General features: G+C 38.3%; 3 protein-coding genes across 4 annotated transcripts; 1 reads left to right on the top strand and 2 right to left on the bottom strand.

The window, feature by feature from the left end:
* Positions 1 to 75: 75 nt before the first annotated feature.
* LOC140769863 (probable pectate lyase 16) lies at positions 76 to 1,677 on the top strand. Its single transcript, XM_073110752.1, has 4 exons — positions 76 to 689; positions 771 to 1,126; positions 1,214 to 1,349; positions 1,462 to 1,677. Exons 1-4 carry the CDS (start codon positions 210 to 212, stop codon positions 1,675 to 1,677), a joined length of 1,188 nt encoding a protein of 395 aa, XP_072966853.1. The 5' UTR covers positions 76 to 209.
* On the bottom strand, positions 1,626 to 4,646 carry LOC140769862 (uncharacterized). Of its 2 annotated transcripts, none has more exons than XM_073110750.1 (4): positions 4,304 to 4,646; positions 2,787 to 4,180; positions 1,949 to 2,545; positions 1,626 to 1,765 (listed from the first exon to the last, which is right to left on the bottom strand). In XM_073110750.1, the coding sequence occupies exons 2-3, from the start codon at positions 4,081 to 4,083 to the stop codon at positions 2,076 to 2,078; spliced, it is 1,767 nt and encodes a 588-aa protein (XP_072966851.1). In that variant the 5' UTR covers positions 4,084 to 4,180; positions 4,304 to 4,646; the 3' UTR covers positions 1,626 to 1,765; positions 1,949 to 2,075. The 2 variants fall into 2 exon arrangements, with proteins under 2 accessions (XP_072966851.1, XP_072966852.1); XM_073110751.1 differs by having other exon boundaries at positions 2,787 to 4,129.
* Positions 4,647 to 5,684: 1,038 nt separating this feature from the next.
* LOC140769861 (uncharacterized) lies at positions 5,685 to 15,356 on the bottom strand. Its single transcript, XM_073110749.1, has 11 exons — positions 14,975 to 15,356; positions 14,229 to 14,509; positions 13,943 to 14,137; positions 12,328 to 12,674; positions 11,142 to 11,433; positions 9,816 to 9,974; positions 8,783 to 9,148; positions 7,698 to 7,763; positions 7,298 to 7,346; positions 7,098 to 7,221; positions 5,685 to 6,080 (listed from the first exon to the last, which is right to left on the bottom strand). The coding sequence occupies exons 1-11, from the start codon at positions 15,276 to 15,278 to the stop codon at positions 5,999 to 6,001; spliced, it is 2,265 nt and encodes a 754-aa protein (XP_072966850.1). The 5' UTR covers positions 15,279 to 15,356; the 3' UTR covers positions 5,685 to 5,998.
* Between the last annotated feature and the right edge of the window lie 103 nt (positions 15,357 to 15,459).

Here is a 15,459-nt window from a genome sequence, read left to right as displayed (position 1 = left end):
TGACTAAGTTGCCGTAGTGCGTGCGTGCGTGCAGATAAGTTTGTTATTAGGCAGTAGGTTAATTACGTAGCAAAATCTAGCTAACCCAAGCAAAAGCATACATCATGGCCTTCCAAATCCGAACAGCCAATCTAACAAAAACTTAACGTACTAAAAGAAGATTAATGGAGCTAATTAAACCATGCAAACGCCAACTTATTGCACTATAAATGTCCAATACCTCCTCATCTCTACCTTCTCTCATGGCTTCTAATTCTATCACCACTTCAACCATGGCTTCTTCCCTTAAACTACTACTCTTCCTCTTCTTCATCGTCGTCCTCCCCTTCCTCGCCAATGCCGGAAATATGAACGTCATCGACAGGTGCTGGCGTGGCACGCCAACTTGGGCGGCCAATAGGCAACGGCTCGCCGTTTGCTCCGTTGGCTTCGCCGGCAAGATGAGGATGAACGGAGGGAAGGGTTTGACGTGGTACACCGTGACCGATCCGGCCGACGATCCGGTGCGTCCTCGGCCTGGCACGCTGCGCTACGGCGCCACGATGCTTCGGGGCAAGGTTTGGATCACCTTCGAAAGAGACATGCAGATCAAGCTCGAGAAGCCGCTCCTCGTCAAGAGCTTCACCACCATCGACGGCCGCGGCGCCAACGTTCAGATCGCCTACGGCGGCGGCATTCTGCTGTACAACGTATCGTATAAATACAAGTAGATCAAATCGTTAGTATCTTCGTGAGATTATAAACACTAACAAACCTTTGCATGTGTTCAGGTGAACAACGTGATCATCCACGGGCTACAAATCCACCATTGCGTCGAGCAGCCTCCCGGTCCGGTGGTCGGCCCCGGCGGGAAGATAACTCAGCTCGGTGGGCTCGACGGCGATGCCATTAGGCTGGTGGCTTCTTCCAAAGTTTGGATCGACCACAACACTCTGTACCAGAGCCAAGACGGACTTATAGATGTGACTCGGGGTTCGACGTTCATAACCATCTCCAACAACTGGTTTAGAGACCACGACAAGGTGATGCTCCTCGGCCACGATGACAGCTACGTGGAAGACGCCAAGATGAAGGTGACCGTTGCGTTCAATCGATTCGGTCCCAACTGCAACCAGCGCATGCCAAGGTGATCATTTGATGACAAAAAGTAAATATTGGAAGAAAATATGAGATTACGTTTCATTCTCAACAAGAATATGACAAAATGTTGCAGGATAAGGCATGGATATGCTCATGTGGCGAATAATTTATACGATGGATGGCGAGATTATGCAATCGGTGGAAGCATGGGGCCGAGGGTCAAAAGCGAGGGGAACCTGTTCATTGCATCAAACTCCAGCAACAAGAAGGTACTGAAAGTTTTTTTTTTTTCTCTATAGTGATCTTCTTCTTAAATTTAAGTAGTATCAAACAGAAGGTAGATTCCAAGGTCTAATTTGAATTGATCTGGGTACTTTTCAGGTGACTCGGCGAATCCCCGGAAAGTTTAACTCATGGAACTGGCAATCAGTGAATGATATCTTCATCAATGGAGCATTTTTCAAGGAAACAGGGTATGGTAGAGTAAAGCCAGCTTACAACCGGCAGCAGAGGTTTAAGGTTGGAAGTGCCAATGCCGTGTGGGCGCTGACGAGGAATGCCGGAGCCCTTAGCTGCTCTGCAACTGCTGGATGCTGAATGAAACATTATATAGGCATCAGGAGTGCATTGTGGAGTCTTCGTATTCTCCAGATGCTACTTGAAGCTTGTGGAGAAGTAGGTTTAGCTGCAAAAGTAATCAAACGTTGCAGTTAATGAAACCTTATTACATATTGCTACAAACTTAGTTATCTAGTTAATTGTGTCTAAAGTAAATCACAAATAGCAGTGCACAAGTTCTATGAATATTCTGAAAACATAATTAGTGCTCACTCACAATAAATATAAATCATAAATCAAGAGCTATTACCTCAGTATACCTCAGAAGCTGATATCTCGAACTGTTATCTTACTGTGCCTATAGCAATTTGCCCTCAGTGGGGATGTTTGATGCTTGCTCTTTATTTCTTGGAGAAGGAAAATCTCCAAGTCCAGTTTTAAGAGTCCAACCTGGTTTGCTGCATCAACTTGTAAACATTCTTTGCAATGAGACCTCTCTCACAGGCATGATTCCAGAGCAACTCTAAAATATCATTCTCTTTTGCGTAAGATGCACTAAGACAGCTGTAAATACGAGCAGTTATGACCAACTGCTTCTTCATCATGTCATTTAAAGTCTCAGAAGCTGCAATTGGCTTTCCTGCGCTCAAGTAAGCATATGCAAGAGTAGCATAGGCAAGACTATCAGCTGATAAGCCCTTTCCATGCATTTGAATTAATATTTTTTGTGCATAATCCACCAGTCCTCGCTTACAGAACCTTCGAATTAGAGCTCTGTAAGTGGATCTATCAACAGGGCTTCCTCTTTTTATCAGCTCCTCAGGCAGCTTCAATACTGCATCTGCTTTGTTCTGGTCGCAATAACCATCAATAAGCCATGAGTAGGTACTATAACTGGGATAATATCCTGCATAAAACCAATAAGAGAAGTGAAGACTTCTTGTCTCAAATCAACCATGCATCACGTCACGTGTTACTAGCACATACATAAGAGAGAAGCCTTATTCACTGTACCAAATCTTGATCTACATGTTCTTGAATTACTATGAAGAAACATAATCAATAAATGAAATTGAAAAGTTTAGATGATTTGGTTCAAACTTCAAACAGTTGTTCAAATAGCTTAAAGCAAGGAATATCAGTCATACCTTCATCTAGCATATCAAAGAAGACTTCCTTTGCCTCATCCATTTCATGGGCCTTACAGAAGCCGTGAATTAGAGCCTTATAGGTAAACTGATCTAATTGCAGTCCAGATTCCAACATTTTATTCCTAAGTTTCCTTGCAAAACCCAGGTTTCCCCTCTTGCAATAAGCATTAATCAAGGTATTGCAAGTGATGTTGTCAGGTTGAACCTTCCTCTCATCCATCTCATTCAGGAGACCATTAACAGCCTTCATTTTTCCTACCTCACAGAGCTTACGGATGATTGAATTATAGGTTGCAACCCCAGGGTATAACCCTTTTACCTCCATTTCTTCTCGCAGCCTTAGTGCTTCATCAAGTTCATTCACTCTGCAGTACCCATCAATAAGAGTAGTGTAAGTGACCTGGGTGGGGATTACACCCTTGATTTCCTTAAAAATCCTACATGCCTCTCTCATTCTACCTTCTTTACAAAACCCATGGATGAGAGCATTATAAGTTACAATATCCGGAGAAATTCCTTCTCTTTCCATTCTCTCCTGAAGAGCCAAAGCCTCATAGTGCATTCCCTTCTTGGAAAACAATGATATCAACGTATTGTGAGAGAAAAGATCTAACCCACCATTGCGATCCATCTCAGACACCAATTTTTCAGCCTTCTCGACATCACCCGACTTATGGCAGACATGAAGCATCGCATTGAAAATGTGTGTATTTGGCACAACCCCAACCTGAAGCATTTCATTGAATACTTTCCATGCTGTGGCAGTAAGTCTAGCCTTAGCCAATGCACTTAGAAGAGCATTACAAGCATGCGGATCAGGCCTCAGCCCATTATCCCTCATCTGCTCAAATATCTGCACTGCATCATGTGTCATCTTTGCTTGAGAATAGATAATCACAAGCCAACTTAAAATCTGAGAGTTCATATTGTAATCCTTATGACTGCTCAACAATGCACCCAACACCATAGGAGATGACAGCAAATCCCTGATGGCAAACTTCTCGAGCAATTCACGTGCAGCTTTAAATTGTCTGTTCTTGGTGAGAAGACAGACCATGGTCCAATTGGTTTCCAGGGAGTGGTGATAGTAGGGAAGAGATTGCACCCACTTGAAAAAGGTCCATGAGAGAGAAGTTTCTGCCGACAATTGAAGCAAAATTTGGCTGACATTGGAGGAGTTAAAGCAGTTCGAGATATGGGTTCTCGACAAATTACTCCAATTTCCCTTTGAGACAATTGCACAAACACCTCGTATGAAGCTTGCCTCAACTTTCCTATATGCAAAACCAGTCATTCTGGAGAAAGGTCTCTACCTTACTTCAGTCAATGTTCACAAAGATCTTTGTCAATTAAACCAAATCCCGCCACAAAACGACGAATCCTCATCAGAGCTAGAATAAAAACAATAAATTTGCAGAAAATATACGAGAAAGAACAACAAATGAGCTATATTTCCGCAAAGTAATGTATTGGAAGAACTCAATGTACAGTAGTGAAAGCATAACTATAGTCACCTTGCTAGAATTAGGAGAAGCCATTAAGAACATTAACGTCAACGCCAGACAAATAGCACCCAAAATTCTACACGAGTTGATCTCGATAGCTATTCATCCGATAGACTTCAGCGCTGAGCGGAGATAAGCGCGAGAATAAATTAGGGAAGAAGAGAATTACGATTCGGGCGTTATCAAACCAGTCGACGCGATCGGGAGGAGGGTGAATGAAGTTTGAATACATAGCTATACGTTTCGAGTCCTCAGTCCTTAGAGGAAATATTTAGCGCCCGTATTTTTGCGTTTGTACCACCGGAACATCTCTTATTTGCTTTTAGACCCACGAGTAAATTTGTAGATGGGCCTTGTTAAGGGCCCAAGATATTAAGTGTTTGATTTGTTGAGTTAATAAATTTGCTTACTCTGCTAAAGATATGCATTTTAATTCCTATCATGATAGGTTATTTTAAGCTTAAATAAATTATTATTTTTTGAGAGAAATAAAAATTTAATAATATCTCATTAAATATCGATACTATTACTAGATATTGATACCTTTGACCATCATAGGTACAAGCGTGTGTAAATTTGGTAGTCGATAGTTTGAATTGCCGAGAATCCGGTAGGCTAACTAGTCTGCAGCCTAGTAGCCTCCGAGAGACAGTGAGAAAGTGAGAAAAGGTGGTAACATTCAACAAGGAAAGAAGAAAGAAATATCATCAAAAACTAGCTTGCACTTCCACGAAGCCAGCCATAATTGAGTGGTTTGAGAGCTGAGTCAGGTTCGTTCGACTGGCAAGTTGATGAGGCCACGAGAATATGCAGATAGAAAGCGCCTATGCGACAACCTCGACTTCATCTTCCTCACACTTGGGACGAGAAGCTCCCGCAAGAAACGAACCTCCTGAAGTGATCGCGAGCTTGAATCCCAGGCCTATGAAGAGTTACCATAGTTTCTAAGGAGTTAGGCCTATGAAGAGTTACCATAGCTTCTAAGGAGAAAGCTATGGCGCGATAGAGAATTTGGTTTGTTTGCCAGATAAGACCCATTCATTACACAAGCCTTCCAGAACTGCCAAAGGTCGTGAGTTTTCAGTCTTATTGGCAGCTTATTGACTCCCTCATGTTAGCCGGTTGGCTCAGTTTTCAGTCTTGAACATGCCTTAAAAGTGAGATTTGACTCTCGTTCCATTGCCTGCCCAAAGGCTTTTGATCTGGTTGCTGTTCAGGTCTTTGGGCAACATGATTTGTTCTCTCAGAAAGGAGATTCGGCTCATTTACCGTCTCCTTCTATTTCTTGCCTTTGTAATTATATAAGAGATGTTGGGATCATTATCTGCTAGTATAACAAGGGTTCATTCGGCATATATGATGGTGAAATATAGTCAATATAATGCACAGGACTGAAAAGAAGGAAGAGAGTAAATCGGAAAGTACTTGAACGTGATTAACAATGAATTAAAATATGAGGGATATAACAAATCAACAACAGGATGAAATTGCAGTTAATGCCAATAAGAAGAAAAAAAAAAGGACAGAAAAAGAAGAAAGCACTTGTTTTCATGCTTCTAGTTGTCCAGAAATTCGAACATCTAACATCATCTACCAGAATGCTTGAATCAGGAAATGAAACTGGAGAAATGAATTACTCATGATATTGTTGCAGAATATTGTAGAGGTATTCAGCAATTCGCCAGATCCACTTGGATATCCAAACTACAACGCAGCTTTTGGGACCATATCCAGTGCCTTGAGGATAAAAGCATAGGTGAAAGCGTCCTCTTCAAGCTTCTCAAATCTGCAAGCGATTAAAGTTGAAGCTGTAGTAGTGTAGTATAAAGAAAAGCTCAAACGTAGTACCATACAATTTGATCAAACATTCTGTCATCTGACCCTGGTAGGTAACCATCAATACAGACTTGCCTAGCGGTGACAGACTGAAATAACTGCCCTAGTTATCCTCAGTCCAATTATGGATACAGGTTGTATGGACGATTCACCATGGCCTCCAACAATATTTCCTGAAAGAGATAAATGGGATGGAGGAAATGCGAACAACAGCAGTATGAAGGGCCCCAAAATTTTGACCACCCACAGTAGGTGGGGAAGGTTGCTGCTGATGTGGATGATGGGTGGACAGTATGTGTGCGTGTGTGATGCATGTGTGTGTGAATTGGTGATGCCGTTTTCTTGCTTAGGTGGGTGTAGGAGAGGGAGGATGCGTAGTAGGGGTCATGGTGTTGGAGGGCAAAACTGGGGAAGATGGCTGGATGTTATCCATCTCATCCAAGCTGCCCTACTCCAGTGTAGCTACAAATGGATGTGTATAGTTCATCTAGCTTTGAAGTCATTTGGATAGGGATACAGGCTTAAAATCTATCCAAATAAAAAATTGAGTTATCTGCATATCCAGAATATTACCAACAAATGGAGCAATATGGTAAATTTACGAGTTACTTTTCCTTACAGTCCCCAAAACTTTTCTTCCAAATGTCTATAATTTTACATGCAGATAAATGATATAAATACCTGATTTGCAGTCATATGTGTCAAGCAAATTAGGACACCTGAAAGAAATATGGTTATCTATATAGATATGTAAATATCCCATTGGTTTTTAGCATGTTCCATGGACTACATTTGGGCAATTGATAGAACCTATATGGAATTTTGATAAGTGCGATCTCTTGGAAGTTGGAACCAATCACTGACTAGATAAGAAGATTAGATTAGATTAAGGGATAACAAAAATACTAATCTACCCAACAATCAATAGCAATATTCAGATGGAAGAGATTTTATTGGTAGAATTTACCTTCCCGACTTTGAGAAGTGCCCGGCACCAAGCTCACATTTAAAGAGAAGAATATTGTCATCAGTCTTCATTTCCCTTAACTTAGCCACAAACTTAGCAGGCTCCGAGTACATTACACGGGGATCTATTTCATCACAAGAACAATTTAGAGTACTAGAGTAGACACTAAACAATCAATCATTTTGAAGAAATTGACCTACCATTCAAGCCAGCTGTAACAAGTATATTGGGGTAATTTTGTGCTTTTACCTGCACAGAAAACACCATTATCAATTAATGAGAAATATAAAACCAGGGTATGCCTAAAGAAACATCCCAAGCAGTAGAATATTAAAGTACATCTGCTGTCGAAGTGGGGACAGGAAACATAAACCAAATTAACATAAAAGAGAAATTGTGCAGCAACCAAGAAGGGTAATACTGGCAATAGATGATATCCTTTTACAGTACTCTGCACTAGATAAATGAACAGAACGAGAAGACCTAGTTATAAAAGCAAAAACAGTAATAAAATTAAGAAGCAGCAGCAAAACCAGCAGAATTATGATAATGTGCTGCAAATACATGTGTGGAACAATAATTAGAATAATCAGCACTTACATTATCAACTGGAGAATATGATTTCATATAGAAATAGAACTCCTCTTTTCGTGGATCTCCCCATTCCTGCAACAAGTATCCACATGAAAAAAATTAGACAAAACCTCTATTCATGCAACAAAATCATTTCTAATATATGGCATGCTGAGATTAGGGAATACATGCAGTTTTGAGAAGATTGTAAAACATTGAGGAACTAAAAATGGGATCACAAATCTGGCATGTTATGTAGTCGGGTAAGAAGATATATGAAGTGTTTTGAGGATAGATCTCATTAAAAACAATATATATATATATATATATATATATATATATATATATATATATATATTGTTTTTAATTTATAATACCAGCAAATTTAACCTATGGGAATAGGTTTTGTCAATGTGCATTTATGGCTATTAACAGAGTCCCAAATCAATTGTTGATTACCCCTTTAATTTTTAGATAACCCCTGATCAACAACTTATGAATGTTGACAGAACTCTTAGGTACTTTATGCTAATTCATTTAGAAGATTCACTAGTAAAATAATGATGACCCCTAGTACCAATATGTTCCTATATATCCTTTTATATATTGCATGTCCTAGTGATATTTTGCTTTTAGACAGTCATATTTCCCTCAAACTGAGCCAGAAATAGATTTTACAAAAGTTTGTACCCTTGCTCAAAGTAAGGAGAGAATGACAGGCCATTTCTATATACTCAGTTTACAGTGTCTTTGCTTCTTGTCAGAATTGAACTGTGCTAACAGGACAAGAAGTCTTGGCAATAGTCTTCGATGATAATATTGAAACCTTAATTCACTTGATCAGGCTCTTTTCTGTTACTTTTTAACATTTATGACCCTCTCATATAGAGAATAATTTGAAGCCCGTGTTTCAGTAATATAATCAGTTTTGATCACATCTAACAATATATGAAACTCAGTATTTGAACTTTATGTATAAATAACCAAATATAAATATAATATGGTGTGACCAGAAATTCAGTGTTCTATAACTATATATATATATATTCAGTGTATTTTATTTCATAATAATCATAATTTTTCATGTATTGAAAGAGAAGGAACATAAGTACCTCCCATTCAGCTGTAGTCAGTGGGATAGTTGGATCGAGCATGGTTGTCACTACATCAACAAAAGGGACACCAGCAACAGCAGCCTTGAATAAATCAGGCCGCATGTTTAGAACTGCACCAATCAGCAAGCCTCCTGCACTTCTCCCATTAATGCAGAGCTTCTCCTTTGAGCAATACTTATTTTCTATCAAGTATTCAGCACAAGTGATGAAGTCTGTGAAAGTATTTTTCTTTTTCAATAACTTCCCATTTTCATACCATTGCCTACCCATTTCACCACCTCCACGAATGTGAGCGATCGCGAATATAAAACCTCTATCTACCAAAGATAATCTGGATGCCTTGAAACTGGGATCTATACATATCTGTTTGTGCAAAACATATAAAATCATAAGGAGAGAAATATGAAGTAGTTTACCAAACAATGAGTACAGAATTCTCTAAAATGGTTGAGCTTCTATGCACAAGGGCATGAAAGAATTGCTGCATGATAACACATGTCATGCTATAAATTCTAGAAACCTCAAAATTCATATGTTTTGAGGGAATGAGGGAAGACACACCCCCCCCCACCCAACCCCATATACTAAGAATTTTGTGGCTAGATATCTTACTCTTAGGTTGGGACAGAAAAAAGAAACTAATATAAAAAGGCAGCCCTAAGAAAAACCTGCTGGTTCAAAACAAAAACAATCAATGATGGCTGGAAGCCTGGAACAACAAAGATAAACAAGGAAAAGTGAAAAACAAAAATATATGTGAATGTGTCAACCACATCCAACAACATAACAATCGCTACAGTTTTTTTAAATTGCCTATAAATGTCAGTATATGTGAATGTGTCAACTGTCAACCACATCCAACAGAGCAACAATCACTGTATTAAACAACTAATCTTGGATGCAAAACTTGTACTTTTATAGGCAAAGTCTAAATTAATAATTTGGCAATGCATCATAGCAAAGAAATGAAAGGACTTGAAGTTGTGATATTGTTTTTAATTGTAGTGGGGATGATAAGATCACATGTTACCTCATATGAACCATAGCCATAAAGTAGTAAGGGATCAGAACCATCAAGCTTCACAGCATTCTTTCTGTAAAGAATTGAAATAGGTATTTTAGTGCCATCAAAAGCAACTGCCCATTTTCTTTCAGTCACATAATTTGATGCATCAAATCCACCCAACACCTGAGCAAAAAGGAAAGATAAATCACCATAGGATGATACAAAGTAGAAATACTTATAGAGCAAAATAAAAGGTAAGGAAAGCTGGTAACAAAGATTGGATTAAGTTTGAAGTTCAGGTCCAATGTCCACAATGCTAATATTAATAGCAACCAAATGATCAGAAATTAACAGTAGTAGTTTTGAAGATGTCTCAATTTGAGATTACTCTAGTAAGCAGAAAATAATAAAAAATACCCCATATTACAAGTTAAAGAAGTGGAATTCGGAGACAGCCAGCCAACGTTTGGTGCATATGCCCTAAGCCTTATCATCTAATGTTCCAGAAAACAGACAAAACAATGCACTTGCTTCAATTTGATTAAAAGTTTTCTTTTTTTTTCAATGTCACCTCCTTGGGGAAATTATCTCTTCCAATTCACAACAAATTCTATCATTTACAATTAACAGCATTATGACAATCTTTTAATGAAAAGGTCTTATCCATATAATAATTTCCACAATGAGACTGATCCATACTCTTCCTTTCAACTTTAAGCCCAACTGCTACAAGCCTACAACTGATAACAAATTATCTTTTTTTCTCCAGCTCATTATAAGCCCTACACTCCTTTTACTTTCTTTAAGCAATATCATTATATATATGAATTTTAAGTGATCTCCAAGGACTAAGAATCCTCACTATCAATTTTTAAACCCTTCTAACCTGTTTTTCCTTTGATCTAAATTTATATTTAAAATAAGCCAGGTATTTCACTTTACAAAGATTGGAATGTGACAATAAGAAAATATACAGATACTTGTCAAACTTCAAGTGAGAAAAATGAGATAACTGAAATACATGATAGAGCTAACTTTGAGTCCAAAACTGTTTCTCAAAGAAACATTTGAAACTTCTATTGTTCATAAGGTAACATTGAAGGACACAGCACATAGTTAAAACTTTGGAAAATTGGTCCCATGAAAAATGTCGAGTATAAATACCACATGCTTCTTTGGCTTCATTTCATAGGTGCAGAAGTGAAACAAAGTTACAATGAAAAATTATCTGAACTTCATGACATAACTGGAAAGCATACAATCAAGCCACAGTGTAACTTCCCATTTTCCAAGCGCAACACATGCACGTTTAAAAAGAGAATTAGAACAACAACATAACTGGTAACTTACCTGCTCAATCTTTTTCAGAAAAGATACCCCTGTAGTCATATCATAGTCATATACAGAAGGAGGTGTCCTCATCGAGCTATAAGAAAACCGTAAAATATTTGAAGAAAATTCTGACTCTTCCGGATCAACTGCATATGTTGGATCAAGAAAATCAATTGCTCTACCACCCTGAAGTTGTCCAATTGCTTCTCCAACAGGTGGAAGGCCATGAACAATTACTCTAGGTAGACCATTTTCACGCTCATATATAGCAATATGATTGTTAAAAAGTTGAAATCCCTGTATTTTCACACTGAAAGTAGTATATCCTTTAGGTTTGCCATTAAAAATAACAGGAAGAAATATTGCAAGAAGTGAAGATTCATAAACCCAAGACCAATGTTTTATCAGCTTTCCAGAGAGGACATAACATAATACATTCTTCCAGTAGGAGTTGTAACACGGAATAGAAGTATACGTCTAACCTATGTGATAACCATGAAGGTAATCTTCCCAATAAAACCATGTAACTTCCAAATAAATATGGGAAACTGTTTCTACATGGTTAACATAATAAATTTTGTTTCAGTCAACATCCTGTCCTGAACAAAACAAATGCTGGAAACACGACATTGAAGTGATTTTCAGCTGAAATCTGAAGAAAATAAAGCTCTATATTTCTTTTTCTTCAGAGACTTGTGTTCCTTAAACAGAATTTAATAGCCAACTTAGAGAAATACAAGGGACTTCAGCTTGGAAACGACTAAACCCCAATAAAGGCCCACATATGTTAGGGAGATGAGTTCTGCTTGTTTCAACCAGGAAATAACAAATATGAAGGTCACTGAAGCCATTCTCTCCTTTCATTAAGGAGAAACTACGGCAGTATCTTGCCCCAATAGTGATAGGTAAGAAAACTACTCACTATGTAAGTAACCTTGTACTGGAAGTCACTATAGACTTAGGATAGCTGTCTGTCAAATGATTTCTTTTACAAGTGAAGCACGGAATTCAAAATAACACAATAATAATCAGTATTTATCCATATGTTACTACCAATTGTAATACTATACCAGGAAATAACATGATAGCATGCACAAACTATTTAAGAAAGAAAAGATATTATATTATTACAAATTCAATACTAACTCATCATTAGCTAAAGAAGAAACTTTCTGAAACTCCATAATATCATATACCAACTTACTTTTCCCTGTGTGGAAGCAAAATCTTTGTTTCAGTTACATTGTTCAGTGGACAAGTTACTAGTTCCGAATTGTAAAACTTTTCGCTGCGTCTCTTTATGAAGAAATGGTTTCCACGATGACTTGCTGATGTATCAATGCCATATTCACGGGGTGTCAAAGTGATAAGCCCATTTTCTTGTTTGGATATGTCTAGATAAAAGATAAACCGTGTATTTTTGCTTTCAGATCCAACAAACAAGTATTGCTTGCTTTCAGATGCTTCAAGATCAAGAGAGAACATGTCATCCTTCTCATGATAAAGGCAAATGTCACTTGATTGGTCAGTTCCCAACCTGTGTAACCACACCTGAAGAAAGCCCCAACCTTAGAAATAAGCTACAGCATGGATTTTCATTACTGCTACAACTGACAGAAGAAAGGCACAATGCAAAACAAAATAGGTTTTCCATGAAAGATTTAGATATAACAATAGTAAAACAAAGTCTACACAAGTCATGATCTGGCTACCCATCTGCTTGGGTATGAAGACCCAAAGCAAAACAAGCAATCTAAGCTAAGTACATGTAATATAAATACTTAAGTAGCAAAAGCAATGTAAACTTTTCTAAGTAGCAAATAATTTTTAAAAGAACTAGTCAACCATTTACTGGTTTTTAGGGAAAAAAAAAACTGAGTTTGCTATCTTGGTATTCCTATTATCAACATGATGTGGTAATGAAAAACCAATTCCTCAACAAACTGCACAAAAGGTACAGATGAATATGGTCTGAGAAAAGAGAAAGAAAAGAAAAGAAAACGCAACATAGTGGGTGACTTGTCAATAACTTTGTTCAACAATCTAAGCACCTCAGCCACTCATCCAAGAAGTAAAAGATGAGAACCAAGCTACAATTCTCTTCCTCTTTTTCCTACTCCAATATTTCATACTTTTTATCACAGATAATATATGCAATATGTTTCTCCCTTCAACAAAAAGAAAGTACATAACAAGGCAGTGCCATATCCTAAAATTGGAACACTTTTACCCTCAAAGAATTAAAGGCTCCTTCCTTTCTAAAAAAGCCATTGACCAGCAAAGCTTCAACCAATGAAATAAAAAACAAACATTGAGAATGAAAACCAGTATTATGTGAAATTCAACTTCTCAAAAACACCAAAATCCATATCTTTTGAATGACCTGCTTCTAATTCAGTGCAGCAATTTGAGACATCATTGGTGGCCAATCACACAAAGCAAGCAAGGCAAGAGCATTAGGAATAAATAATGGCTTTCAATGTAACTACACAGTAACTTATATGTTTGCTACTAGCTTAAGATAATCCAATATGTCAGAAAAACTTATATATAAGCCCCAGCATATCACACACAGCTAACTTCATTTTCGCAATTAGCAAGATGGCATGATATAAACTATTATAATTCGTCAAAATGATGAGAATCAAATGTCAAGAAGATTACGTTGGCTGCAGGTAAAAAAGGAACTAAACAAGGTAACTTTACATCTTTTTTTTGTATAATTGTGGTCTCATCTCATTAAGAATGGATAATGGTATTGAGGAATATGAACTATAATATGCCTTTGACTCCAGAAACATTATTTACTAGCTACATACCTTGTCAGGCCGAAGAATCTCATCCATTGTTATGTACACTAGGGTCTGATCACCAGCCCACTCGATGTCCGATGTGATTCCTTTCAGAGGCTCCCCAATAGGGTTCCCATCCTCGACATTAATGACATAGACGGTATAAATCTCATCGCCTCTAGTATCTTCAGCGTATGCCACCAGCTCATTATTTGGGCTCACCTGAAAAGGCAATTTATACAAGTGACAAATGTCAAAACAAGGAATGCTGAATAAGCAGTTCAATCAGGAAGTACACATGATTTACAAATACCTTGAAAGCCCCAATGCTGTAGTAGTCATGCACCTGGGCCTTAATATTCTCGTCCAAAATAATATGCTCTTCAGCTGCTTCAGGTCCAATGGACATCACATCAGAAACAGATGCAGGAGCATCACTTGTGATAAGGCGTCTGCAATGCTGCACGTATTCCTTGCCTGCCATTGTTTTCTTATAGTAGTAATATGGCCATCTACGGACAGGTGCAGAGATGTCATCTTCTTTGATTCTTCCTCTAATCTCAGCATATATTTGATTCTCAAATTGCTTCACATCTAAGGGGATTTAAATGACATCCGATCAAGCAAATATTTTGGCCCAAAGCAGGAAAGATCAAACCAAGAACTGTGAACCTTACATAACTTGAATTTCACTAGTTATCTGAAATAAATCCAAGATATGCAAAGGACGAGGACGTCCAGTGCATTGCATAATCAAATATTTCACTGGCACCCAGATGCATCGTTTTAAACATAAATCCGCAGAACAGAAATTGTAGCCAATATAATCTGTTTGCAAGGAAGATTGCAAATTTCTATCCGTTGATTAACTCCGATCATTCCAAACTTTTCAAGATTGTACACAATTTTTTCTTGAAATAATTGCATTAAAGCAACCGATCCAAAAAAATCCATCAATATAGTTTGGAACCTGTTAATACTACGGAATCTATCATCTAAGTATCAGTCCTGGTTTACATTTATGGAGAACGACGGTAGCAATAAAGCGTTAGAGCTCACCGGACATGACGAGCGCGGTGTGCTCGTTCTCGGCCTTGAGGTGGGAGAGGATCTCCGGATCGCTGCGGGAGTCGTCGCGGAGCCAGTAGTAGTCGTCGACCCGGACGTCGCCGAACATTTCCATCTCGTGCCTCACCTTCTTCGCCACGGGAGCAGCCGGCGCCATGGATGCCGAGGTGGAGAAGGAAGGCGAAGAGTTAGGGATGGGGTTCGATGAGGGGAAGATGAGGAGAGAAGGGAGAGAATAGAAGAGAAGCCGGCGAGTGAGGAGTAGGGGAAAGCTTGGGAGTGCAGCTCGGAGCATTCTCTTTATAAGCAGTTAGCCGGAAGAGCGAGGAGATGACGGGAAAAAGTACATCGTTGTTGTCACAAACAAAGAGAGGTCTTTTTCGCAAAAATCGTAAGCTAAAACTAATACGGCCATTCGCCAAAATAGGGTAAATTACAAATTACACCTTATAGTTATGTCAAAAATATATATAAGA

The sequence above is a fragment of the Typha angustifolia genome, chromosome 11 (genome assembly GCF_048772165.1).
Source record: "Typha angustifolia cultivar Huaian chromosome 11, ASM4877216v1, whole genome shotgun sequence".
Classification (NCBI taxonomy): domain Eukaryota; kingdom Viridiplantae; phylum Streptophyta; class Magnoliopsida; order Poales; family Typhaceae; genus Typha; species Typha angustifolia.
The sequence above is the reverse complement of the archived record's forward strand: the minus strand, read 5'-3'. Positions and strand labels throughout refer to the sequence as shown.